General features: G+C 44.5%; 2 protein-coding genes across 5 annotated transcripts in view; one reads left to right on the top strand and one right to left on the bottom strand.

Moving 5' to 3' along the window:
* The window catches only part of FBXO11 (F-box protein 11), a 256,086-nt gene extending 245,325 nt beyond the window's left edge, over window positions 1-10,761 (top strand). For all 3 annotated transcript variants that reach the window (XM_033940001.1, XM_033940002.1, XM_033940003.1), the window contains exons 20-23: window positions 209-316; window positions 3,237-3,345; window positions 10,259-10,357; window positions 10,441-10,761. In XM_033940001.1, coding sequence (XP_033795892.1) covers window positions 209-316; window positions 3,237-3,345; window positions 10,259-10,357; window positions 10,441-10,570 — 446 coding nt within the window. In that variant the 3' untranslated portion in view covers window positions 10,571-10,761. The remainder of the gene's footprint in view (window positions 1-208; window positions 317-3,236; window positions 3,346-10,258; window positions 10,358-10,440) is intronic.
* Window positions 10,762-11,783: 1,022 nt separating this feature from the next.
* The window catches only part of MSH6 (mutS homolog 6), a 78,919-nt gene continuing 64,466 nt past the window's right edge, over window positions 11,784-26,236 (bottom strand). For both annotated transcript variants that reach the window (XM_033940000.1, XM_033939999.1), the window contains 3 exons: window positions 17,102-17,256; window positions 13,821-14,020; window positions 11,784-11,942 (listed from right to left, as the gene is read on the bottom strand). In XM_033940000.1, coding sequence (XP_033795891.1) covers window positions 11,870-11,942; window positions 13,821-14,020; window positions 17,102-17,256 — 428 coding nt within the window. In that variant the 3' untranslated portion in view covers window positions 11,784-11,869. The remainder of the gene's footprint in view (window positions 11,943-13,820; window positions 14,021-17,101; window positions 17,257-26,236) is intronic.

The following is a 26,236-nucleotide window of genomic DNA, read 5'->3' on the forward strand; positions in this document are numbered from 1 at the left end:
TGTAACTTTTCTATAGTATGAAATGAATGTTTAGCATATTGAGTCATGTTTTAGTTTTTTAGGTCCCTCTAAACTCCATTTAAAGTTCCATTAAATTTTGTTCTGTCCTTATAAGATGATAGTATAAAACATGATTATGTATAGTACTACTTTGAAATTATACTAACGTTTACTTTTTTGCTGGTGCTATGTATGTTTTCAATGAAAGGTATTGAAATTACAAATCATGCAACAGCAACACTTGAAGGCAATCAGATTTTCAACAACCGCTTTGGAGGTTTATTTCTAGCATCGGGTGTTAACGTAACAATGAAAGGTATGCTTACTTGTATAAATATTTGTTTTACACTTATTTCAAGATCAATTGGCAATGTGATCTTCCTACGCTTTGGGCTATTTTGGTAATGGCTATTGTCACCTTTTTGTCTCACAAAACCATGTTTGGCACTTTCTTGTAAATTGGCTTGAAAGGAATGTCTTCTTCAGAATCCTGCCAAGCCCATCTGATCTGGAACATGAAAGCAGTGCATGTGCCAGATATGAAAACTGATTGAAGGACTAGTGGTACCAGTTGCTTTGCCAAGCTTGAATTCAGTTCTTGGCTTAGGTGGGAGCAGTATTGTGACATGGTACAGCTGCAGTCTTAATACCTTCTGTTTACATCAGTGGTCGCAAACGCAAACCCTTTGCAGGGGCACATTTTGGATTTATAGGTACTTGGAGGGCCGCAGAAAAAATTGTTAATGTCTTATTAAAGAAATGACAATTTTACATGAGGTAAAACTCTTTATAGGTTATAAATCTTTCCTTTTAACTGTTAAAGGAAAGATTTATAAACTATAGAATTTTACCTCATGCAAAATTGTCATTTCTTTAATAAGATATTAACTATTTTTTTCTGCGGACCTCACAGTTAGTTTAGCATCTTTCCTTTCTCAAAACTGACACATTTCAATCACTATATTGAAAATAAAATCATATTCCCTACCTTTGTCGTCTGGTGACTTTATTTTTCTGTGCTTTTAACTGTTTCCAGGGCCATCTTGTCCATTGACTGTTTTTCTCTCTGTCTTCACTTTCTGTCTTGCATCCATCTTTGGCATTAACTTAACATTAAATTTTTCCGCTTCTTTAAAATTTATTTTCCATGTCTTCCCTTCCTGTTTCCATGGTCTGACATCTCTCTCCTTCCATTCACTCCCTCCCATGGACTTGGCATCTCTCGTTCCTCTCCTCCTCCTTGTCTTCCGTATCCCTCCTTCCCTCTCCCCCCTCACTTCCCTGTGCAGCCACGGCGGCTCTGAACTGAAAAATGACTTCGGCAAGGGAGCCAGCCTTCAGAGAAGCTTTCAACGTAGGCGCGAATTGCGTGAGGAGCCACCGCTGCCCGCAGCTTTGAACTAAGAATGACTTCAGCAAGGGAGCTGGCCAGACTGTGGGCCGCAAAATACCTGGGGGGCCCTGCGAGTTTGAACCCGCTGGTTTACATTCTCTTAAGTAGCCAGAACATCAGTGCAGTTATTTTTCTTAACATTTGTGACAACAGCCTGTATACCGCAGGTTTTCTCAACCTGCGGGATGCCCGCTTGCTGTCTGACCGCTCCATTTACTTAACACTCCCCCTGCAACTCTGGGAAGGGAAAGGTGTGTGCAGCGAATGCACGCCACCGGCCCACAAGCCTCCCCCCCTTCCTGACGTCAGTTCTGGGCCAGCCAATCGCTGCTTGGCTGGCCCGGAACTTCTCTCAGACGTCAGAATTGATGGGGGGGAGGCTTGTGGGCGGTGGCATGCAATCACACACACCTGGTCCTTCCCGGAGTTGAGCAGCAGCGGGAGATTATTAGGCTTGGGGGCAGGAAGGCAGTGAGGGGTACATAGGAAGGAGGGAGGGAGGGAGGTAGGTAGGTGGCACTAACTTGAGACATAAGAGGGAGTGAGGGAGGAAGGAAGGGGACACTAACTTGAGACATAGGAGGGGAGGTAGGGAATAGAAAGGGACAATTGTTGGGCCCGAGTGTGTGAGAGGGAAAGATATGGTGCACATGGGAAAAGGAAGAGGAAAATCAGGCATAGAGAGGAGTGAGGTAGAGATGCATGGGGAATGGAATGAGGTCTGGAGGAGAGGAAGCTAAAGAAATACTGGATGCACAGTCAGAAAGAAGTGCAACCAGAGACTCATGAAATCACTAGACAACAAAGATGGGAAAAATGATTTTATTTTCAATTTGGTGATCAAAATGTATCAGTTTTGAGAATATGTATCTGCTGTCTATATTTTGCACTATATTTGTCTATTTTTCTATAGTTGTTACTGAGGTGACATTGCATATTTTAAAGTCATCTGCCTTGACATCTTTGAAAAAACCCCGAATATAAATGATAATTAACATTTTCTCTGAGTACAGTGTGCTTTGTGGTTTTTAAAAAAAAAATTGTGGTTACCATTATGTATTAAGATTATATTGTGTGTATATGAAAAATGGATGGAAGAAATTGCATTACAATTGGTATTATTATGGGGGTGGAGTCAGGGGCGGAGTTTGGGTGGGAGTACTCGGCTTGAAAAGGTTGAGAAACACTGGTGTATGTGTATATATATATATATATATATATATATATATATATATATATATATATATACACAACTATGAACTGATCTGAATATAAATCAAAGTAACCAAGGGTTTATATTCAAGTATAGGTATTTATGGTCCAGTGGTGAGCCTTGTCCTATCTGGCTCTGAGCCCCCTCGCTATTGCAGGCCTCCCCCAGGACTAGCATGATCCTATGCTCCTGCTCCATGCAGAATCGCTAAGGGAAATGGTTGCTGCGAGTTCCTGTGGATTTGCAAGGTTGCCATGGGAATGCATGGCAGCCATTTCCTCTAGCCGCTCTACATGGGGAAAGAGTATAGGAGAATGATTCCTGCCCTGGTTCACCACTGGATCACCAGGGTCTGGTACCTTTTCAGGTGCGGGAGGTGGGGTGGGGTGGTGTGGAGCTGGATAGGACATGGGAGGGATCGCTTCTGTCTTGGATCACCAGGGCTCAAGGCAAGCCTGCAATGGGTCTAGGGATGAACAGTCTTGAATATAGAGACCCCCTTTTTTTTTGGTCCCAAATACTCTTTATATTGGCGTATATATGGTAAACTTTAGTCTGTAGTTTTACTGCTCCATAGTTGCTGGACAAAGAACTCATTAATAAGCTCAGATATCACTTTTTTTAATGCAGATAACAAAATAATGAATAATCAAGATGCCATAGAAAAAGCTGTCAGCAGAGGCCAATGTCTGTATAAGATATCAAGTTATACCAGCTATCCAATGCACGACTTCTACAGGTAATAATAGTAAATAGTCCTACTGTTATCCCAGGACAAGCAGGTAGCATATTCTTAACGCATGGGTGACGTCACCGACGGAGCCCCGGTACGGACATTTTTCACTAGAAAGTTCTAGTTGGCCGCACCGCGCATGTGCCTTCCCGCCCGACGGAGGAGTGCATGGTCCCCAGTTTCTTCGTTTCCGCGGAGCGAAGAAGACGCATGTGGTTTCAACGGCCGTTGAAAACATCCTTTTTGCCTTCCCGCTCGTGCTTTTTTCTCGTTTTTTCTCTTTTCCCACTTCGGGTTCTCTTTTTTATTCGATTCAAAAAAAAAAAAACTCTCTCGATTTTCTCTATTTTTTTGAAACCGGCCCCAGCAGGGCCTGTTGTCACCATACAGGCCTCCAAGAAGTGCCAGCGGTGTGCACGCCCGATCTCCCTCACTGACCCACACAATTGGTGCCTACAGTGTTTGGGTCCAGAGCATCGGGCTGACACCTGCACCCGCTGTGCCACTCTTAAGAAACGCACCTTAAAAAATCGGCAGATCCAGCAGAACATCCTTTTCGGTACCGGATCTGCTATGGAACCTGCAATGACGTCGACGGTACCGCAAAAGACGGCACCGACCACTTCGACGACGCCCGATCCTTCCTCGGGGTCGCTGGCACCAGGTAAGCCGGCTAAGAAGCCTTCCACCTCCCTTGAGCGCCCGCCTGCCACAGTGGCGACGCCGGTCCTCCCGGCCTCACACCGACCCTGCAAACGCTCCGCCCCGATCTCGGTGAGTGCCTCGTCATCGGCCTCCTCATCGCCGGGGCGTGGAGCAGCACCTATGGAACCGAAAAAGAAAAAAGCGGTCCCGGTGCCACCCCTGGATGACTGCATCGCGGCCATACTCCATGACAAATTGCAGGAACAGCTGCAGCAACAACTCCAGCACCTGTTACCGACCCTCTTGGCACCACTTCTTTCGGTACCAGACCGGCCCGAGCCTCGCACCATCCCACCGGTGTCCACCCCTTCGGTACCACTCAACACTTCCATGCCAGTCCTCTCGGCTGAACCACCCCGTTCTCATCCTGTGGTACAGACCCGCTCTGAGGTCGATCCTCCTCGGGACCAGGAAGGGCGCCGGTCTCCCCGGGACCCAGAATGTCACCGCTCTTCCCGGGACCGGGATCAGCACCGGTCTTCCTCTCCCAGTACCGTCTCCATGCGCTCTGGCAAGTCTCTTTCTAAGACCCGCCACACCGAGCCTTCCACCCCGACATCTCGGTGTGCGCACACTGATATCAGGGACCCGGACTTATGGGAAGAATCCCCACCGAGGAGGACGCATCATCCACAGACGAGGAACCCTCAGTGACCGATACCACTTCCAAGCCTGAGCAATCCTCTTTCACCAAATTCCTCAGGGAGATGTCGGCGGCTCTTTCTATTCCTTTAGAGTCCGACTCCAAAAAGTACCAGGCCTTTCTGGATGCCTTAGACTTTGAACAACCTCCCAAAGAGTTCCTCAAGTTACCCGTCCATAACATACTGCGGGAAACTTTTTATAAAAATTGGGAAAATCCACTCACTGTCCCCGGAGCTCCTCGTAAGCTTGACAGCCTATACAGGGTCATCCCAATTCCGGGTTTTGACAAACCTCAATTGCCCCATGAGTTTCTCCTAGTTGAGTCTACATTAAAGAAAACTCAGGGCTCCAGTGTTTATGCCTCCACCCCTCCTGGCAGAGAAGGCAAAACGATGGATAAGTTTGTCAAACGCCTTTATCAAAATGCCATGCTAGCCAACAGGGCGAATAATTACACATTTCACTTCTCATTTTATATGAAGTATCTCGTACAACAACTATCTGCCCTACAAAAATACATCCCTGAACGCAAAGTTCCACTCTTTCAACAACAAATTTCCAGCCTCCTTCAACTGCGGAAATTCATGGTGCGCTCTATTTATGATTCATTTGAGCTGACCTCCCGAGCGTCTGCCATAGCTGTTGCCATGTGACGTCTGGCCTGGTTGAGGGTATCTGATCTTGACATCAACCACCAAGACCGCCTAGCTAACGCACCCTGTCTTGGGGACGAACTTTTTGGGGAGTCCCTGGATTCAACCACCCAGAAGCTCTCAGCACATGAGACCAGATGGGACACTCTGGTAAAACCTAAAAAGAAGGCTCCACCTATCGTCCTTATAGACCACAGTCCTCTTACCAGCGCAGGTTCTCGGCCAGGCCTCTCAACCCGCCCCAACAGCAGCCTCGCAGACCTCATCAACAACACACTCAGGCTCGCTCTCAATCTCACCAACCTGCCAAGCCTCTTCCTCCGTCAAAACCATCTCAGCCCTTTTGACTCCTTTCTCCAGGGCATAGCCAGTCTTCCACCATCATTACCTCTTCCTCAGCCAATCGGAGGACGTCTCCAACTCTTCCTCAACCGTTGGGAGGTCATCACATCAGACCTGTGGGTCCTCAACATCATCCGCCACAGCTACTCTCTCAACTTCCAGACTCTTCCACCAGACAACCCTCCTATAGAGTCTGCGTCCCACTCCTCCCAGTCCCTTCTCCTCCTAAGGGAGGTCCAATCCCTCCTTCTCCTCAATGCCATCGAAGAGGTTCCCACAGACCAAAGGGGTCAGGGATTCTACTCCCGCTACTTCCTGGTTCCCAAGAAGACAGGAGACCTTCGTCCCATCCTCGATCTCCGGGACCTCAACAAGTGACTGGTCAAGGAAAAGTTCAGAATGCTCTCCCTGGCCACGCTTTATCCTCTTCTCTCTCAACACGACTGGCTATGTTCCCTGGACCTCAAAGAGGCCTACACTCACATTCCAATCCATCTGAATTCACGTCGCTACCTCCGATTTCAGATACAGCACCGCCACTATCAGTACAAGGTGCTACCATTTGGCCTCGCATCATCGCCCAGGGTGTTCACCAAGTGCCTTATTGTGGTGGCGGCCTTTCTCAGGTCTCACAACCTCCAGGTGTTCCCCTACTTGGACGATTGGTTGGTAAAAGCACCTACGTCTCCGCTTGTGCTACAAGCCACTCAGTACACCATCTCCTTCCTCCATCTCCTGGGGTTCGAGATCAACTACCCCAAGTCGCATCTGCTTCCCACACAGCGACTTCAGTTCATTGGAGCCGTTCTCGACACCACTCTCATGAGGGCGTTTCTCCCCTCCGACCGCCAACGGACCCTGCTCCACCTCTGCCGCCAGGTGCTCCTTCATCACTCCATTCCAGCTCGGCAGATGATGGTCCTTCTGGGCCACATGGCCTCGACGGTCCATGTGCTTCCTCTGGCGCGACTCCACCTCAGGACACCTCAATGGACTCTAGCCAACCAATGGTCACAGACCACCGATCCTCTTTCTCATCCCATCTCTGTGACATCGTCTCTTCAGCAATCTCTTCAATGGTGGTTGAACTCATCCAATCTTTCCAGGGGTCTACTCTTTCATCTACCCCCTCACTCCATGATCATAACCACAGATGCCTCCCCCTATGCATGGGGAGCTCACCTGGGAGAACTTCGCACTCAGGGACTCTGGACCCCTCAGGAGCGTCAACATCACATCAATTTCCTGGAACTCAGGGCCATGTTCTATGCCCTCAAGGCCTTCCAGCACCTTCTCTACCCTCAGGTTCTTCTCCTGTGCACAGACAACCAAGTCGCCATGTACTACATAAACAAGCAAGGCGGCACTGGATCTCCCCTCCTCTGTCAGGAGGCCATCCGCATCTGGACCTGGGCCACGGCCCGCAGTCTCTTCCTCAAGGCTGTCTATATCCAGGGCGAACAGAACTCCCTGGCCGACAATCTCAGCCGCATCCTTCAACCTCACGAGTGGACTCTGGATCCCCCCACACTCCGCTCCATCTTTGCTCAGTGGGGCACCCCTCAGGTGGACCTCTTTGCAGCTCCTCATAACCATCAGCTGCCCCAGTTCTGTTCCAGACTCTTCTTTCCTCATCGTCTGGCCCCGGATGCATTCCTGCTCGACTGGACGGATCGGTTCCTCTATGCCTTTCCTCTACTGCCTCTGATGTTGCGGACGTTATTCAAACTCCGCAGGGACAAAGCCACCATGATTCTCATCGCCCCTCGGTGGCCTCGCCAACACTGGTTCTCCCTCCTGCTCCAGCTCAGCTCCAGGGAGCCCATTCCTCTTCCTGTGTTTCCTACACTACTTACACAGCAGCATCAGTCTCTACTGCATCCCAATCTGTCCTCGATCCACCTGACAGCTTGGTTTCTCTCGGGCTGACCTCTCCAGAGAATCTATCTCAACCTGTCCGTCGTATTCTGGATGCCTCCAGGAAACCGGCCACCCTCCAATGTTACCTTCAGAAGTGGACCCGGTTCTCCTCTTGGTGTCTGCTTCATCATCACGATCCCACCTCATTGGTGGTGGAAACCGTACTGGACTATTTGCTCTCTCTCTCCGACGCTGGCCTCAAGTCGACCTCAATCAGAGTCCACCTCAGTGCCATCACTGCGTTCCATGAGCCTATCCTCGGAAAACCTCTTACGGCTCATCCCCTGGTTTCCTGGTTCATGAGAGGCCTCTTCAATGTCAAACCACCTCTGAAGCCTCCTCCAGTCGTCTGGGACCTGAATGTGGTTTTATCTGCCCTCATGAAACCTCCGTTTGAGCCTCTTGCCACAACTTCACTCAAATTTCTTACGTGGAAGGTGTTTTTCCTCATTGCCATCACCTTTCACTGTTTTTCACCATGACAAGGTGGTTCTGTGTACCCATCCTAAATTCCTTCCCAAGGTGGTCTCGGACTTTCATCTCAACCAGTCCATTGTGTTGCCTTTTTCCCTAAGCCCCATTCTCATCCTGGGGAACAGGCATTGCACACGCTGGACTGTAAGCGTGCCCTTGCTTACTACCTTGACCGTACCAGGGCTCACCGCTCATCTCCTCAGCTCCTTTTGTCCTACGACCCTAACCGTCTAGGTCGTCCTGTCTCCAAACGGACGCTTGCCAACTGGCTTGCTACCTGCATTGCGTTCTGTTATGCTCGGGCCGGTCTCTCACTGGAAGGTGCTGTCACGGCCCACAGGGTCAGAGCTATGGCTGCTTCTGTGGCTTTCCTCCGTTCCACGCCCATCGAGGAAATCTGCAAGGCGGCCACTTGGTCCTCAGTTCACACATTCACTACTCACTACTGTCTGGATACCTTCTCCAGACGGGATGGGCACTTCGGCCAATCTGTGTTACACAATTTATTTTCCTAATGGCCAACCATCCCTCCTCCCTCTCTGTTAGCTTGGAGGTCACCCATGCGTTAAGAATATGCTGCCTGCTTGTCCTGGGATAAAGCACAGTTACTTACCGTAACAGGTGTTATCCAGGGACAGCAGGCAGATATTCTTACGACCCACCCTCCCCGGGTTGGCTTCTTAGCTGGCTTATCTTAACTGGGGACCACGCACTCCTCCGTCGGGCGGGAAGGCACTCGCGCATGTGCGGTGCGGCCAACTAGAACTTTCTAGTGAAAAATGTCCATACCGGGGCTCCGTCGGTGACGTCACCCATGCGTTAAGAATATCTGCCTGCTGTCCCTGGATAACACCTGTTACGGTAAGTAACTGTGCTATATGCGACTTAAGGGTAATTTTCTATTCTTTCTTTTAAAGGATGTACATCATACTCAATAAGCCTTATCAATTGACCATGTTATAGCTACAAAGTGGCTTAGTGCTGGCAGTTTTAAAAGCTGCTGCAAGCTTTACAAAAAATCTTTTAAATAAATTTGAATGCTTGGTAAGAATGAAAGCTTCTGGATACACATTAAATTTAGAAGATGGTACATACCTGTACTAGTTTTGTCTGTGAAACCTCGCTATAGCATTTAGTGCATCACAAGCTAACTACATTCTGCCCTTCCCTTAGCTATTTTGAGAAATGTAGAAACTGACCATTTGTTTTTCCAACATGTTAATTTCAAGGCTGGGACACTCATAAATTGTTGCAATTTTATTTATTTACCCGCTTACAAAGTACAATCATAATACTAGGACATTCATACAGCAACATACAAGAATATAAATCTCCATAAAATTAATATAAGCACATTTGAAAGCTATTTCTCTAGATCTGGGGTGTCAAAAGTCCCTCCTCGAGGGCCGCAATCCAGTCGGGTTTTCAGGATTTTCCCCAATGAATATGCATGAGATCTATTAGCATACAATGAAAGCAGTGCATGCAAATAGATCTCATGCATATTCTTTGGGGAAATCCTGAAAACCCAACTGGATTGTGGCCCTCCAGGAGGGACTTTGACACCCCTGCTCTAGATAAATTGGCCTCTTTTCAGAGCATTCTTGCTTTTGAAAAATATCAATTTGTTACTTCTGTGTAGTGAAGAGGACTAAAATTTACCTGTGTTATGAAAATATTCTACAACTCTGGGCTACTCATGGAGCCCTCTGTGCTCAAGGTAGCCCCTAAATCAGCCTTCTAAATGAGGATTTTCTCCCATTTGCAGCAATTATTTTATGAATAGGAGGTATTTTAGGGCTGATTCTGTAAGCTACAGAACCAGGGCTAGCAAGGACTCTAGGTGCTGGAAATGTAGGCTAGGATTTTTACAAGCCTACATTTGTGGTGCCTAGTGATGCTAAAGTCCGGTGCCACCCCTAAACACATTCACTTCCAGGTTTGACATCACTAAGTATCAAGGACCCAGGTAATTCATGTTCTTAAACAAGTATAATGCATTTGCATACATGTTACAAGAAACTTGAAGGGACACACATACAGGACCAGGTTTCTAAAATTAAAAGGTGCCTTCAGTTCTAGCCAGTAACTCCAGAGCTTAGTGGGAAATCTTGTGAAAAATGTCTAGCTCTAATACTTTTCATGTAATTCCTGTTTTAATAGCTCTTTCTTATTTCCAGATGTCACACCTGTAATACCACTGATCGCAATGCCATTTGTGTGAACTGTATTAAAAAGTGTCATCAAGGACATGATGTAGAATTTATTAGACATGATAGGTATGTAACTATTAGGCGTTTTTTAAATCTGCTCTTCACAGCTTTATGGGCTATTCAATATTACCTGTATACTTTTTTTGTAGGTTTTTCTGTGACTGTGGTGCTGGAACTTTGTCTAATCCTTGTACATTAGCTGGAGAGCCAACGCACGATACAGATACATTATATGACTCTGCGCCACCTATAGAATCTAATACTTTGCAGCATAACTAAACTCCATTCTGTGGGAAACCTGCCATTCTAGAAACATTACAAACTTTTTTGGGAGGAAGTGACAAATTGCCCATTTCTGCTGGAAGACTATATAAAAATATCACACAAGAAATGGATGTGTTAACGTGACATAATGGAGCTCAACCTACCAAAAAAAAAAAAAAAGTACAAAGGAGAGGCAATATGACTCAGGATAAGAGAGAACTGGGCATTTTAGCATTACTGCAGAAGGAAGACTCTCTTGGAGCGACAAAGTGAGGAAAATAAGCTGCAATTTTTGTACAGATCCCATCTTTTGACAAGCTGGTATTGGACACATGGCACTGAAAGGCAGTTAATGTGCAGTAGTACTATTTGGTAGACAAGCAGCACCCTTTGTTGCTGCCTTTGTGGACATGGGTACCAATTGCTTTTGTAATATGGTTAAAATGTGAGCTAGCACTTCTGCATTTTTGATTTTTTTTAACATGTATTCAGATGGAGAACTATGATTTTAATGCTTTAATCTCATGTAGTTTTTTGATTTTTTTTTGTTTGTTTTTTTTTATTTCAAGCAAAAATCTTACTGTATTTGAATGTCTGGTTTTGTTAGCACCCCTTCCCTTAGACTTGCTGTAACTGTACTCATGTCCCAGTATCTACGTTCTTTCTATGAAAGAGAAAACACTAATCTTAATTATATCCAGCAATTTTTCTGGTATCCTTTTGAAAATCTGAGAATGTTTCCTTCCCTGCCGCTCATTCTGCATTCGCCACTCACTCTGGCTGAAGCAAGAGTGTTTTAATCAGACTTCTGAGGAAGAAATGCACTGTAAGACAATGCTATGACAGCTGGGTCTGAAACATGTCATGTATTACTACAGTTGTAAGACTGGGGGGGAGGGGGGAAAGGAAGTCTCTTCAGAACACTCCTTTACAGCTATTATTTTGGAAGTTTGGACATTAATCTTTATGTACCATGCTGGAAATTACAACATTTCCTGCTCCTACACCGATATATTATACAGCCCTTATACAGTTTCACAGCTTCCCTTAACACCCCCCTCCCCCCATTTGTGTATTGGTGACAGTGGGTAATCGAACAGCCTGAAAGTGTATGCATGTACCATAACATCTAGACTTAATATATTGTGGAGTATTCAATAACCATTATGTAGAAGGTAGGTATGAAAAGGGTTTAATTTCCTAGGAAAGAAGAAAAAATGGAAAATGGTCATTTTTAAAAAATAAAGTTTATTAGATCATAACCACGTGTGAATACTTGCCAAGTGCCTAAATCCAGCACCCACTTAAGGCTGCTTACAAAGCACTAAGCAGAGGGAGCAGTTTGTGAAGAGCTGGAGTTGGATCCTCTGCTACCAAACAGATTTCCCTGAAAAATAAAAAAGGCTTTTCATGTCTTAGAACTTTTTAAAAAAATTTACAGCAACTGGAAAATCTAAATGCTGGGACCCAAACATAAGTAACACCTCACTAAAATGTGCATAGTTAGACTTTCTCTCATTAACTAACTTCAGTATTTACACAAGTTTGGGCATCCCTGTACTAAACCACCCTTTCGTAAAGATTTCTCCAACAGATAGGAATTTTCTGTAAGCTAATGTCATCCAACTTAAATGCTGTACATAGCTAGCACTATTGTGTTTCTGGTAAAATCATTCTAATTAGAAGATTGATGGGGTATGTATGTATATAAGTGTATCTCACACTAGTGTGCCTCCTGAGATTCCAAGTGTGCTACAGCACACCGAGGAGGAAGAAAGGCGCCTGCCAGCTGACTTCCCTATGCCATACAGCGCTGCTCGAGTTGCCAAAGGCCTACCTGTTTCCCCCTTCTCTCTAGTGTCCTCTGGCTTCTGCCCCTGGCCTCCTGGTCTCACCTTTAAAGCTAATTACAGCAGTCTGCAGTGGATCGCCGGTAGGTAAAATGATTTTATTTTCAATATAGTGATTGAAATGTGTCATTTTTGAGAATTTATTTCTGCTTTGTATATGAAAGATGAATGGAAAAAATTGCATTACAATTAGTAAAGGGGAGGTCTGTGGTTGGGCTACTCAGTTGATATTTGTTAGACTTAGGGCTATTTAGCTTGAAGTAGTTGAAAAACACTGTTGTAGGCAATCAACTGGCATCAGTGCCTCTCCTTCTCTCCGGCCCTCTGCACGGACATCGATGTGATGATGGCATACATATGTGTGCTGTTATCACAGTAACATCTATGCACTTCTGGGTGCCTCAAGCCATGGCCACTACCTTTAGTATGCCCTGGCTCGAGAAAGTTTGAGAGACACTGATGTACATGATGTGTCATACTTTTCTTTAATTGGGATAAATGTACAACAAAATGTTGACATGAGAAAGCTAGGTCACTAACTTGGCAAGGACACACAGAAAACAGAAAAATGAAGGCAGATAAAGACCATATGGCCTCTCCATACCATCTATTCTCCCTTGTGCTCCATTAGATTCTCTACTAGGAGGCCATTCTGTAAATTCACTACCCTTTCTGTAAAGTAGTATTTGCTCAGATTACTTCTGGGTCTGTCCCCCTTAGTAGTCCAGTTTCCTTTCAATTTAGAGACACATGTGCAATTATTGCACACACTTATTAAACATTGCCTGCCTGTCTTCCAAAGTATGCATTAGTGACATCTTTAGGTCTATCCCCATACATGCTGATGACCACTGACCATTTGAGTAGCCTTCCTCTTGCCCAACTTTATCCTGTTTATACCTTTTTGAATGTGTGATCTCCAGCTTTGTATACCGCATTCTAAATGAGGTCTCACCTGTCAACTGTAGCCTTGTTAGCTGTCTGAAATACTTCTGGGCTCCTGGAGAGGATGGGCTATATAACTAACTAACTAAATGTTAAAGAACCAGCCCAAGAACTGAACATTTTGGCACACCACTAATCTCTTTTTCATCTAAGTGAGCTTCATTTACCACTACTCTGTTGCTCCCCCTCAACCAGTTCCTAACCCAGTCAGATAACAGAGTGCCCTTGGTAGGGGCCCTAAAGTAACTAGCGCCCCCCCCCACCCCTTGATTTACCTCTCTGGTCACCTCTCTAACTAGTCATATCTGTATTAAGTCAGACTAGTAACTGCAGTGTAATGGCGGAATAGAAATCCCTAATGTAATGTAATGTAATGAATACATAAACATAGTGAATCATTTGTTCACCAGCTGCCAAAAACCAGCGAGCAGTATTCTCAGTTGAAAAGGAAGGTGGATAGGAGCACTTACCTAAATATTCTCAGGGACAGAGTGATCTTCTCAAATTCCCTAGCTTTCTTGTGACCATTCTGAATGACATCTTCAGGAATGTTTGCAAGCCTGGCTGCATTAAAGCCATAGCTTTTCGGGCATGTACCTTTGATAAACTTATACAGAAAGGTAATAGTTTCCTGACTTGGATCTTCACACTCATTTTCAACCATGCAGGCCTAGGATAAATAAAAATATCATAATGAAGAAAGTGCAGCTCCTTTCTGGCTTGAACAGCAAACAAGGTTTAATTAAATTCTACATAAGTTGCGCCTTACAAGAGTGAGAATAGTAACAGGCTTAAACTCTTTGGAAACCAGTTGTTTCAGAATTTTAAAGTCATTCAGCAGGCACAAGTTTGGGTATGGAAACACAGATTGAGTGGCCAGGTTTTTAGTATTCCAAAATATAGCAAGACAGTGGAAAAAACCAATTCCACAAACAACCACTAAATATCAATAATGCCACACTCTTTCTTCCAGGCACAAAAAACTCCCCATTTTAATTTTTTTTTCCATTTTTTCATTTGTCTAACTTATATAATAAACCTTAATGTCCAAAAAGTGAAAAAAAAAAAAGGTCAGCTTCTAACTCAACAAATTTAAAATTCAATAGTCCACACATCTTTTTCACATTGTGTAGTCAACAGTTCATCTCATATGAACTTCAATATCCAAAAAATGAGAAAGCCTTAGTTTATTTCTCAGTGTCAGATACACTGCTGACTGTAACACTTGGAAAATACCTGTGGACTATTAAATTCGCTGAAAAAGTTAAGCAGATGCCCAGATGGCTCAGTTAAGCAAATCAGGACCTTAGACTCCTCCCCTTGTATCCTGGGATACAGCGGGCATGATCTAAGGGAAAGGCCTGCCATTTTGAACTGGCAGGCCTAAGAGCAGGACAGACTAAGCCCTCCTGCTTCAACTTCTTTAAAAAGGTGGTGAAGGGGGAGTAGGAAATGTTTGGGGGGCCTGGCGTGGAAGTGGGCATTCCTCTTGCTGTTTTTGGTGGTGGTGGGGTTCTAATGGGGCAGATATTCTGGCACCACAAATAACCTGTCAGGCTCTTAAACCTCTCTAAGACCAGTAACCATGCAACACATCTAACTAATATCTATGACCAGAAGTCATGGAAAATAGGTAAAGAAACTGAATGAGATGAAAGGGAGATATCACCTGAGGTAGAAAAAATATGGAACAATTTAGAGAATCACTTTTTCCTTAAGGAAACTTGATACATTTAAAAGGAGCTCAACACCAAATTGAGATCCCAGGAAGGTACTACTGGATGGGGGGGGGGGGGTCTAATCAACTTAGCATTTTAAGGAAATGCAAAACATCCAAGTGTGTACCAGAGTTCATTCTTGGATGAGGTCTTTATCATGTAATCACTGCTAACTGAACATTTAGTGATGCTAAAGCCAGCCTTTTGTTCAACCATTCTGCAAGAAGTCCAAAACATTTGACAGATACCCTCAATGGAGATACTTGGGCGATCTAAATATCAGCCTTCCAATATTCTTCAGATTCTTATATAAAGCCAAGGAGGTGGAAAGACCTCCTGGAAAGCAGGGTGGCTATGACTTGACTATCCTAATTTCTGAAATCTAGCCCTTTCAAGAACCATGCTTCTATATTGGAACTGGGACTTGCTCCAACAGAATTCCCTTGCTGTAGAGAAAGGAAGATGCCGATTTACCAGCAACGACTAAAAATCTCCATATCATGGTCATCTCAGTCAACTTGGCACCCTACATCTGGCCCTGCCTACTAGGCATCATGGTGGAAAAATTTAACAGTCCCATACGTTGGCCACTTGAGCCAGAACATATATGCTTCCTGCAGCTGCAGAACCTGAGAAGTTTTGCATATTTGTATGCAACCATTAGATCCATGATCAGAATGCTCTAACCCTATCTGCTACTAAATCTTTGTGCCAGGTTCCATGGTGTTTTTCTACTTCTCTGTATGAGTTACTGTTCCACCCAGCTCAAGTCAGGGATCTGCTTCAAACAAATCTGAGGCCTAGCAAACACACTTCACTCTACACAACCCCACACGAACAACCAGAAACAAAAACATCTTCGCCTATTCTAAAATCACTGGCTGCAAATACAAATCCTTCCTTAACAGAACCTTCATGTTTCAAGCTAACAGACAACAATCTTGGCTGGGAAACTACATAAATAAAACCAGACAGACCTACAATGCATTCCGAAAATCTATCAAAACCAACTCTGTTTGACAAATTCATTACCTAAACAGACCGACCTTCGCTCTACGCTTTTTTCCTCTACAAACCCGAAACAATCTCTCGGCAATCCCAACCCCCTCTCAACCCTGCTTACATTCCCTCCCCCCCTTTCTTCTGCAACATTCCCCTCACACATTTGTAATTTGCTGAATGTCCAGCCTTCTTTCGATGTGAACCGCCTAGAAGTCATCTGACTATGGCGGTATAGAAAAATAAAGTTATTATTATTATTTATTATTAAGAGGATAGGACCTGATGTAAAGTTCCCTCACAAATCCCTCCTCTCTCATGGATCTAAACAAAACCTTCCTGAGGTTCCCAAAGACCCTGCTGACTCAATATAAACCCAACATGCTCTTTTTCATCCAGTCTGTTGGTGAAACACTGTTAAGGGCTCCCGCCCAGAATCAGGCATAGGTAGAGACTTCTAAAGGAAATGAGAGGGGGGGGGAGGACCTAAGACCTCCCAAACCACAGAAATAATAATCAGAATAAATCCTCAGTACAAGTTAATTGTCTGCCTTTCTTAACTGACCAACTTGCGTAGGAGAAAGAGCAGAAAATTAACTGAACACAGGATACTACTGTATATACAGGTTCCACCTGCTGGCAAGAGAATATATCCCCCACCTGTTTAGACTACTCTGAAGAGATGATAAAGTTCGGTGTTTTGATTAGACAAACAGAAGAAAGTCACAGTGAATACAGAAATGCTAGAGCCATGCTGACATTTAGGCCAGAGTTGTAAAGAATCTCATATGGAATTGGAGATTGTACCCCAACCAAATTACAAGACCCTGCAACTGGCTGCATGTTCTATTTTGCAATATGTGCATCACACAAGCAGAAAAAAAAAAAACAACCCTATCAATTTTAGCTAAGTTCCTTTTAAGCAATGTCTGTAGAGCATTGTTCTTATACCAGATAGAAAATGCTGAACTGTATAAGAATAATCGTGTGCTTTAGATGAAGATCTAATGTTGAAGTAGAGTATTTACACATACCATATGGCCCAATCGTACTGCAGGGCTGTGTGCGTAGTCCTCAACCAAGGAATGGTAGTGAGTGGAAAACAGTGTGCGACACCTTGTATTTTCAGAAAGTTCTTTAACCACTGCACTGGCTATGGCTGTTCCATCAAACGTAGCTGTGCCTCTACCTGAAATATAAGTTACAACAAGAAGATAATACCAGCAAGGACAGTCCAGCTTCAGACAGTACAACCAAGTACCGGCAGCTATTTCTTTTTACACTTGGTGTGACATCTCAAGTTGACCAGCAGCAGCAGGCAATGGAACCTCATTGGAAAAGTGGCACTAGTCATATACCTGACCAGTTTGGGGGGGTTTGGGTGGGGGACGACACTCTAAATCAGGGATCCCCAAAGTCCTTCCTTGAGGGCCGAATCCAGTCAGGTTTTCAGGATTTCTCTGATGAATATGCATGAGATCTATGTGCATGCACTGCTTTCAATGCATATTCATTGGGGAAATTCTGACAACCCGACTGGATTCGGCCCTCAAGGAGGGACTTTGGGGACCCCTGCTCTAAATAGTATACTATTATCTCCTAAAATTAACATCCAAGCTTTTTCAAAATCATATACTGTTTTCATAGCCACCTCCATAATTTACCACCCTTTCCATGATGGAGTAGTTCCTCACCTTTTGAGTCTTGCTTTGAAGAATACTGGTGTAGAAGGACTGAGGTTGAAATAGACACTAGAAAATGACATGGGATTATTTCCCGCGGTTATCCGCGGGGACGGGAATAGTGACGAATTTTGTCACCGTGTCATTCTCTATTTCCTTTCACCATCTTCATCCTATGCCCCAACATTCCAGAGATTCCTTTCAATTGAATGAGACTTGTCTCCTATACCTTTATGCTATAAACACGGCAGCCTTCTTAATCATGAGCAGATAGGCTTAACACCGATTGCTTTGAGACAATAGTCACCCCCACCCCGAAGAAGAAGTTGAAACGTGATTGCGTTGGGAGGGGTTGTTCCTTCAACATAAGCTAAGTTAATTAGACCACTCACTATAAGATGAATATGTAACACAAAATAACATAATAAAAATACTTCAAAAGATAAGAGGACCAATGAAGAATGGTGCCAAGTTAAGAGATATTCACTCTAATGGCAATCTGAGGATCCTCAACAAAAAGAGATGAGTACAGGTTTGCATTTTAGAGACTCTCCGTTGCTCTTAAAGAGTTTGCATATATAAGTATTTCAACACCTTTATCCTATCTCCTGATTTTCTTCCAAAATACATATTAAGATCTTTAAGCCTGTCTTCCTTCATTCACTTAATGATGAAGACCATTAACTATTATAGTAGCTGTCTTCTGGACCAACTCCACGCCATCCTATCTAGATCTTTTTGAAGGTGCAGACTCCAGAATTGTAAACAATATTCTACAGGAGGTCTCTCACCAAAGTCTTATACAGGGGCATAATCTTTTTTTCTACTTGCCATTTCTCTCCCTATGCATCCAAACATTCTTCTAGCTTTTACCGTCACCATTTCCATCTGTTTGGCCACGTTAAGATCACTTCATACCCAAGTCCCATTCCTCTCATGCCACAAAAGATCTGTACTGTTCCCTTGTATTTTTGCAGTCCAAATGTATGACCCTGCTTTATTTTTTAGCATTAAATCTTAGTTACCAAACTCCAAAAATCTTGCAAAGAGAAAAGTTCTGCTGACTTGGCCCAAGTAATCTTAAGGAAATAGTGAAAACTGAAGGGCATTTGGGTTGTTTTTCACAGCAATTTTTTTTTACCTCCCTCCCTCCTACTCCCCCCCATGTACCTTTTTTGAATCCCTGGTAGACCAGCGGTGTACTGGGCAGGAGCAAGCTTTCTGTGCTCCTGCCCCATGCTGAGCCCCTCTGAATAGCTGCTGCAAGTTCTTGCGTTCCAGCACTGTACCGGGCAGGAGTGAGCTTTTTGTGCTCCTGCCTGGTGCTGAGCCGCTCGCTGAATGGCTGCCACCAGTTCTCATGGGACTCATGAGAACTGGCAGCAGCCATTCAGGGAATGGCTCAGGGCCGGGAAGTGCAAAAAGTTTGCTCATGCCCAGTACACTGCTGGGCTGCGAGAACTCGAAGCAGCCATTCAGGGAAGGAGCACAGAAAGCGCGCTCCTGCCTGGTACACCGCTGGACTCAAAAAGGTACATTGGGGGATTCAAAAAGGTACTTTGAGGGGAGGAGGGAGGTAAAAAAAAAAAATTTGTCAAGTTGGCCGGGACAAGAGGGATCGCTCCTATCCTGGTCTACCACTGGACCCCAAGGTCATAGGGCAGGCTCGCTGGAGGCCTGCAGGATATCAGGAGAGGAGGGGGGGACAGGTTAGGGAGGTCGGACGGTGTAAAGCCTGGCAGGGCTCATGAATATTAACCCCCCCCCAGCTTATATTTGAGTCAACTTTTTTCCCTCCTTTTTTTTGGGTGGTGGGGTGTATCTCAACTTATATACGGTATGTGTTTTCCCCCACCTCTATGGGTCTTATTCACTTATTGGCTTATTATTGACAGATAAGGCTTTGGTAGCAGAAGAAGAAAGGAAGGAATTAAAATTTTCATCTTGTGTAGATGGTAGTCAAATTAAGTGCAGGCTGGCTGGACTGAGGTCCTAGAAATTGACTGTTTCCTAGAAGATAAGTTAAAACTAAACCACCCATCACTATATATAGTTCAATGGATGTACAAAAACAGGAGAGGTAAACTCTGCAATGGAGCAGGATAGCTTTAAGGTAAACCCCTGTGGAAAGGGGCTGATGCTAGCATCCCAGAAGAGCTTAAGGTACAGAAGGAGCTGCTTGAAAAAGGCAGGATAAGCTAACCTTCAGAGAAAATTAAAAGCAGCTCAAGATGACCAGAGGAAAGTTAACAGCTTTAATAATAGACAATATAGATTATGCTATGATAAAAGTAAGGCAGATATCTTTTGAGCAGAGCTCGCACTCAAAGCACAGTGGAAGAAAGGGAGCATTTAAAAAATACAGTATTAAGGATAAGGGGTGTGAGCTGTTTGATCCTTCGGAGATATAATCAACTCACACAATCTTATAAATACAGTGGAACCTTGGTTTATGAGCATAATTTGTTCCAGAAGCATGCTCGCAAATCAAGTTACTCGTATATCAAAGCGAGTTTCCCCATAGGAATGAATGGAAAATCGCTTTGATTCGTTCCACCAAACCCCCCACCCGAGGCTACCAGCGCTGCTCCATCACCCCCTCCCCCCGCTCGAACCGGCATCGCAACTCCCCCCCACGAACGCCCCCCCCCCGCGAGAACCGCACCGCACCCCCGTGCTGAAAGTGGCATCCGCCCGCCCTTCCTCTCAAACACACTCCTTAGCCCTTCTGCTGGTTGTGAGAGTGAAAGCAAGCTCCCGCCTCTTGCCTGGGCCGGGCCTTGAGCATCTGTGCATGCTCAAGGCCTTCTGGCTCTCGTTCTCACACAACCAGCAGAAGGGGTAAGGAGCGTGTTTGAGAGGAAGGGCGGGCAGATGCCGCTTTCAGCACGGGGGTGCGATGCGGTTCTTGCAGGGGGGGGGGCTTTCGCCGGGGGGGGGGGGGGTTTGCGATGCCGGTTCGGGGGGTGCAATGCCGGTTAGAGCGGGGGGGGGGGGATGTTCTCGCATATCGGAACATGCTCGGTTTGTGAGGCAAAAGTTTACTGAGTGTTTTGCTCATCTTGCAAAACACTTGCAAACTGGGTTACTTGCACACCGAGGTTCCACTGTACTCTGTATGAATGAAGAGGTTTCGGACAGAAGAGGAAATTCAGAATTATCTTGAGGGGATCCTGCTGAAGACTCATATGATCAGCAGCAAAAGTGTGACATATAAAACATAGTAACATAGTAGATGACGGCAGATAAAGACCCGAATGGTCCATCCAGTCTGCCCAACCTGATTCAATTTAAATTTTTAAATTTTTTCTTCTTAGTTATTTCTGGGCAAGAATCCAAAGCTTTACCCGGTACTGTGCTTGGGTTCCAACTGCCTATCAAATCCCTGAATAAGGCACTTGGCCTGGATGGCTTCACAATTAGGTTTTAAAAGGCCTCTGTGGGTTCTTTAGCAAGCAGCTAGTATTTAACACAGTGTTGTGAGGGAAGGATCAAGTGGGAGATATGAAAATGGCAGATGTTTCTGTAATATGAGTACATAAGGAAGGAAAGGGTCCAGCCCAATAGTTCCTACTGCCTGATTTCACTCAAATTTAGATGTTTAGCTTCTATTCATGATTTTAGCAGAGATACTGATCATCATAGGAAGATGGACTTTTATGAATCAATCTGGTTTCATCCTGGACTCCCAGATGATGGATAATGCAAGAAAGGTACTAGATCTGATCCGATGGAATAAGAATGGGACATTATTGCCAATAGGTACAGGCAGTCAACTGGATGGAGTGAGGCTTTCTTTTTGGGCACATTTCAGAGAATGGGATTTGGAACAGACCTTAAAGTGACTGAAAGCATTATTTAAAAAAAAAAAAAAAAAATCAAGTGGGATGTGTAAAGCTCTTTCCACTAGGGCAGGGTTGTCCATTCTCCCTGATATTTTATACCTATAAGCAAAGAACTTTTAGGAGGCAAGAATTAAATTTAATTTATTTGATATACCGCAAATATAAACCCAAAGTTAAAATCTAAGCGGTTTACAATAAAATATATATTAAAAAGGGGAGGGAAAACAAAATACGTACCTTATAAAACAAGTCAATTACATACATTACGTATAAATATTAAACACAAGGAAAAAAATAAATTACAATAAAATAAAGATTCCAAAATACAGGAAAAAGGACGGAACATAGGGTTGGGGTAAAAATTAAAAAGCAAATTGAGATAGAGGGCTTTCAGTGGCTATAGTATAAAATATTGCTTTTGCGCATGACTTCTTTGCAGGGAGAAGCACCCTTTTCTGACACTGCTGTTATTATCCAGTAATTGAAGGAGTTTAAAAAACACATAAATTTAAAGCCAATATGGGTCAGATATTTAGTATTTCCCAGATCAACATGCAGTATTTTTCGATGGGCAAAGGATAGCACAAGGTAGATACAGATAGCGACTGATAATCTGAGACTGTATGCTTTTAAACAGGCAACATCGTTCCATAGGTTAGACCAAGACATGCAAGCATGTGAAAGACACTCTTGTCCTGGCTGGGTAGAATAGCCAACATAAAAATGGTGGTGCTCCCAAAGCTGAGCTACCTCTGCATGCAGTCCTTAAATATTCTGGTTCAAACATTCAGAATCCTGCATAAGAACCCCTTTCAATTCATTTGGAGGCATTGGCCTCAAGAGTGTCTAGGTCAATGTCTTGCGAACTTTCCGACCGTAGCACCCTAAATCCAGTGCCCCAGCCGGAAGGCACCTGGAAGTGCGTGGAGGCCCATCTGGTCATGACCTGCTTCGGTAGAGGAATCCGGGAGGTGTGGGAAGAGGAGAGATACCGGCCAGGAGAGTCATATGCGCTAGCTGACTTCCTACAGGACGTGCCTCTCACTACAAGTCCCTGGGGAACTCACGCACAAAAAAGGACACATCCTAGATATACTTGCAACCACTCCCACCAATCTCACTACTGATATAAAATTGACCCCTGTACCATGGACGGACCATTACCTCCTAAACTTTCACCTAAACCTTTCAACGGAGAACCGAAGTGACAAAGCCACCAAAGAAGAGAAATTAGTACGAGGAAGGACACAACCAAACCTATTCTAGAACATAGTAACGCACTCCCTAATCCCCCCTTCTCACTGCACTGCATCAATACTAGCAAGCTGGAATCATACAATAATCAACACACTGGACACCCTCACCCCCCCTTCCACTCCTGAAAAACAAAGCAACATCAAACTTCCCCCTGGTTTACTGAATCACTGAGAGCCGACAAACAACTATGTAGACGATCAGAAAGGAAATGGAGAAAGAACGGAATGCAAGAACATAGAACACTTTGGCACAAAGCAATAAATAAATACAAACTCAACATATCGGAGGCCAAGAAAAACTATTACGCCTCCAAACTAGGCACCAAAACATTAGACACAAAAAATTTACTCCTCACTGAAACGACCAGAACGGAACCCAACTACACCATATTCTGGGAAAAACTGAAAACCTACCTCTTTGACACTTGAACTTCTCAGATCTTCCCCTGCCCAAATGTTCCCCCAATATCTCCTCCCCTTCTCTCCCTGTCTATAAAGAGTTTTACCTTATGCAAAATTGTCATTTCTTTAATAAGACATTAACTATTTTTTCTGCGGCCCTCCAAGTACCCTATTTTTTCTGCAGCCCTCACATTTAAAGTTTAATATCTTTCCTTTCTCAAAACTGACACATTTCAATCACTATATTGAAAATAAAATCATTTTCCCTACCTTTGTTGACTGGTGACTTTATTTTTCTGTGCTTTTAACTATGCTTCCAGGGCCTTCTTGTCCTTTGACTGTTTTTCTCTCCGTCTTCACTTTCTGCCTTGCATCCATCTTTGGCATTAACTTAATATTCAATTTTTCTGCTTTCTTTTCAAAATCTATGTTTCCCTGTCTTACCTTCCCTTCCTATCTCTCTCTTCTTCCATCTCTATTTCCATGGTCTGACAACTCTTTCCTTCCTTTCTCTCCCTCCCTTCTTCCTTCCTTTCCCCTGGGCTGGCATCTGTCTCCTTCTCTCCCCTCCCCCCATGGTCTAGTATCTACTTTCCTTTCCCTCTCATGGACTTGGCATCTCTTGTTCCTCTCCCTTGTCTTCCTTCTCCTTCCTTCCTTCTCTTTCCCTAATTGGGTACAGCAGCAACAGCATTTCCCTTCCCCCTTTCCTGTGCAGCAGAAGCATCTCTCTTTCCCCTCCCCTTCCTTTCCTTGTGGAGCAGCAGCATGTCTGGCCGGCTCCCTTGCTCAGTCAATCGTTCCGTTCAAAACCGCGGGTGGCGGCTCCTCGCGCAACCCGCACCTGCGTCAGAAGCCTTCTCTCTGATGTCGTGACGTCAGAGAGGCTTCCGACGCAGGTGTGGATAGCGCGAGAAGCCGCCACCCACGGCTTTAAACGGAACGACTGACTGCAGCTAGGCAGCCGGCCAGACATGCTACTGCTCCACAAGGAAGGGAAGGGGAAGAAAAATGCTGGTGTGGATGGCGCGAGGAGCTGCCGCCGGCCGCAGCTTTGACCGGAACAATAGACTGCAGCAAATGAGCAGTTGATCATCGTGTCCAGACCGCAGACTGCAAAATAGCACCTGGAGCGCTGCATGTGGCCCATGGGCCGCGCATTTGAGACCGCTGCTGTACAGTGAGAGATTAGAGAAACTGGGCCTCTTCTCCCTTGAAAAGAGGAGACAGAGGGGACATGATTGAAACATTCAAGATAATGAAGGGAATAGACTTAGCAGATAAAGACAGGTTGTTCACCCTCTCCAAAGTAGGGAGAACGAGAAGGCACTCTCTAAAGCTGAAAGGGGATAGATTCCGTACAAACTAAGGAAATTCTTCACCTAGAGAGTGGTGGAAAACTGGAACGCTCTTCCAGAGGCTGTTATAGGAGAAAACACCTTCCAGGGATTCAAGACAAAGTTAGACAAGTTCCTGCTGAATCAGAAAGTACGCCATAAATATACTCAGGGCCCTGGTCTTTGACCTATGGGCTGCCGCGGGAGCGGACTGCTGAGCACGATGGACCATTGGTCTGCCCCAGCAGCAGCAATTCTTATGTTCCACAGGTCACCCTAACAAAATCACTGCACAAGAACTAGCAGACTTCTTTCTAAATAAAATCAAGACAGTTCAATCCGAAGTAGCCAAAGCGACCATCACGGAACGTTCTCTTGACACTCCATGGCATTCCACAGAACCCACTAAAGCAGACCAAATCTGGAGTTCATTCGCTGGCCTGTCCATCTCAGACACAACAAAACTATTATCCAAACTATCTACATGTCACAGTCCCCTGGACAACTGTCCCACCTACCTCCTTGCAACTGTGCCTGAGCAAATCATCATCTGGATCACCAACCTTCTCAATACCTCCCTAAACCAAGGCCAATTACCAGAAACAATGGGAAAAATAACACTTACTCCCATACCAAAAACCCCAAAGGCAGATCTTTCCATGACCTTCAACTACAGACCTATTGCTGGCATACATATTCTAACAAAAAATCATCGAGAAACACGTAAGTAAACAACTTGCAACTTACATTGAGCAACATTCATATCTCCACCCAACCCAATTCAGATTCCGTCAACAACACAGCACTGAACTTCTCATCCTCACTTTAATTACAAAAACCAAACTACTCAGTACGTGATATCAAGCAATACTCCTGCAATTTGATCCTGCAATTTGGATCATCACCTTCTATTAACAAAACTGTCAGAAATTGGTATTACTGGAACAGTGCTAAAATGGTTCTCTGACTTCCTACAAAACAGAGAATACATCGTTAAAAAGAATAAAGAGATCTTCAAACCCTGGAAGGCCTTCTATGGGGTGCTCAAGGATCTCCACTTTCCCCCATCCTGTTTAACCTTTTCAGAAACATCGAATTTGATGATGAAAGCATAATGTCTTATGCAGATGACATTCTGCTCCTCATCCCCACAACCAACAACCAGTCAGATGTCACCAACAAAGTCTCAAACAATATTGAAAGAATCCAAAATTGGGCAACGATCAATAAGCTAAAACTAATCCAAACCAAAACCAAAATCTTATACTTCCACAAAGCCTGAGAGCACTGACCAGCATCACTCTCCGATCGGTCCACACCCAAAATACTAGGCTGCATTCTTGATTCTACGCTAACCATGTAAGTTCAAATCTCTAAATATCCAGAAAAAGTCCCTCTTCACCATGAGGCAACTGAGACTCATCAGACATAGTAACATAGTAACATAGTAGATGACGGCAGATAAAGACCCGAATGGTCCATCCAGTCTGCCCAATCTGATTCAATTTAAATTATTTTATTTTATTTTTTTTTCTTCTTAGCTATTTCTGGGCAAGAATCCAAAGCTTTACCCGGTACTGTGCTTGGGTTCCAACTGCTGAAATCTCTGTTAAGACTTACTCCAGCCCATCTACACCCTCCCAGCCA

The sequence above is a fragment of the Geotrypetes seraphini genome, chromosome 3, assembly GCF_902459505.1.
Source record: "Geotrypetes seraphini chromosome 3, aGeoSer1.1, whole genome shotgun sequence".
Taxonomy (NCBI): Eukaryota; Metazoa; Chordata; class Amphibia; order Gymnophiona; family Dermophiidae; genus Geotrypetes; species Geotrypetes seraphini.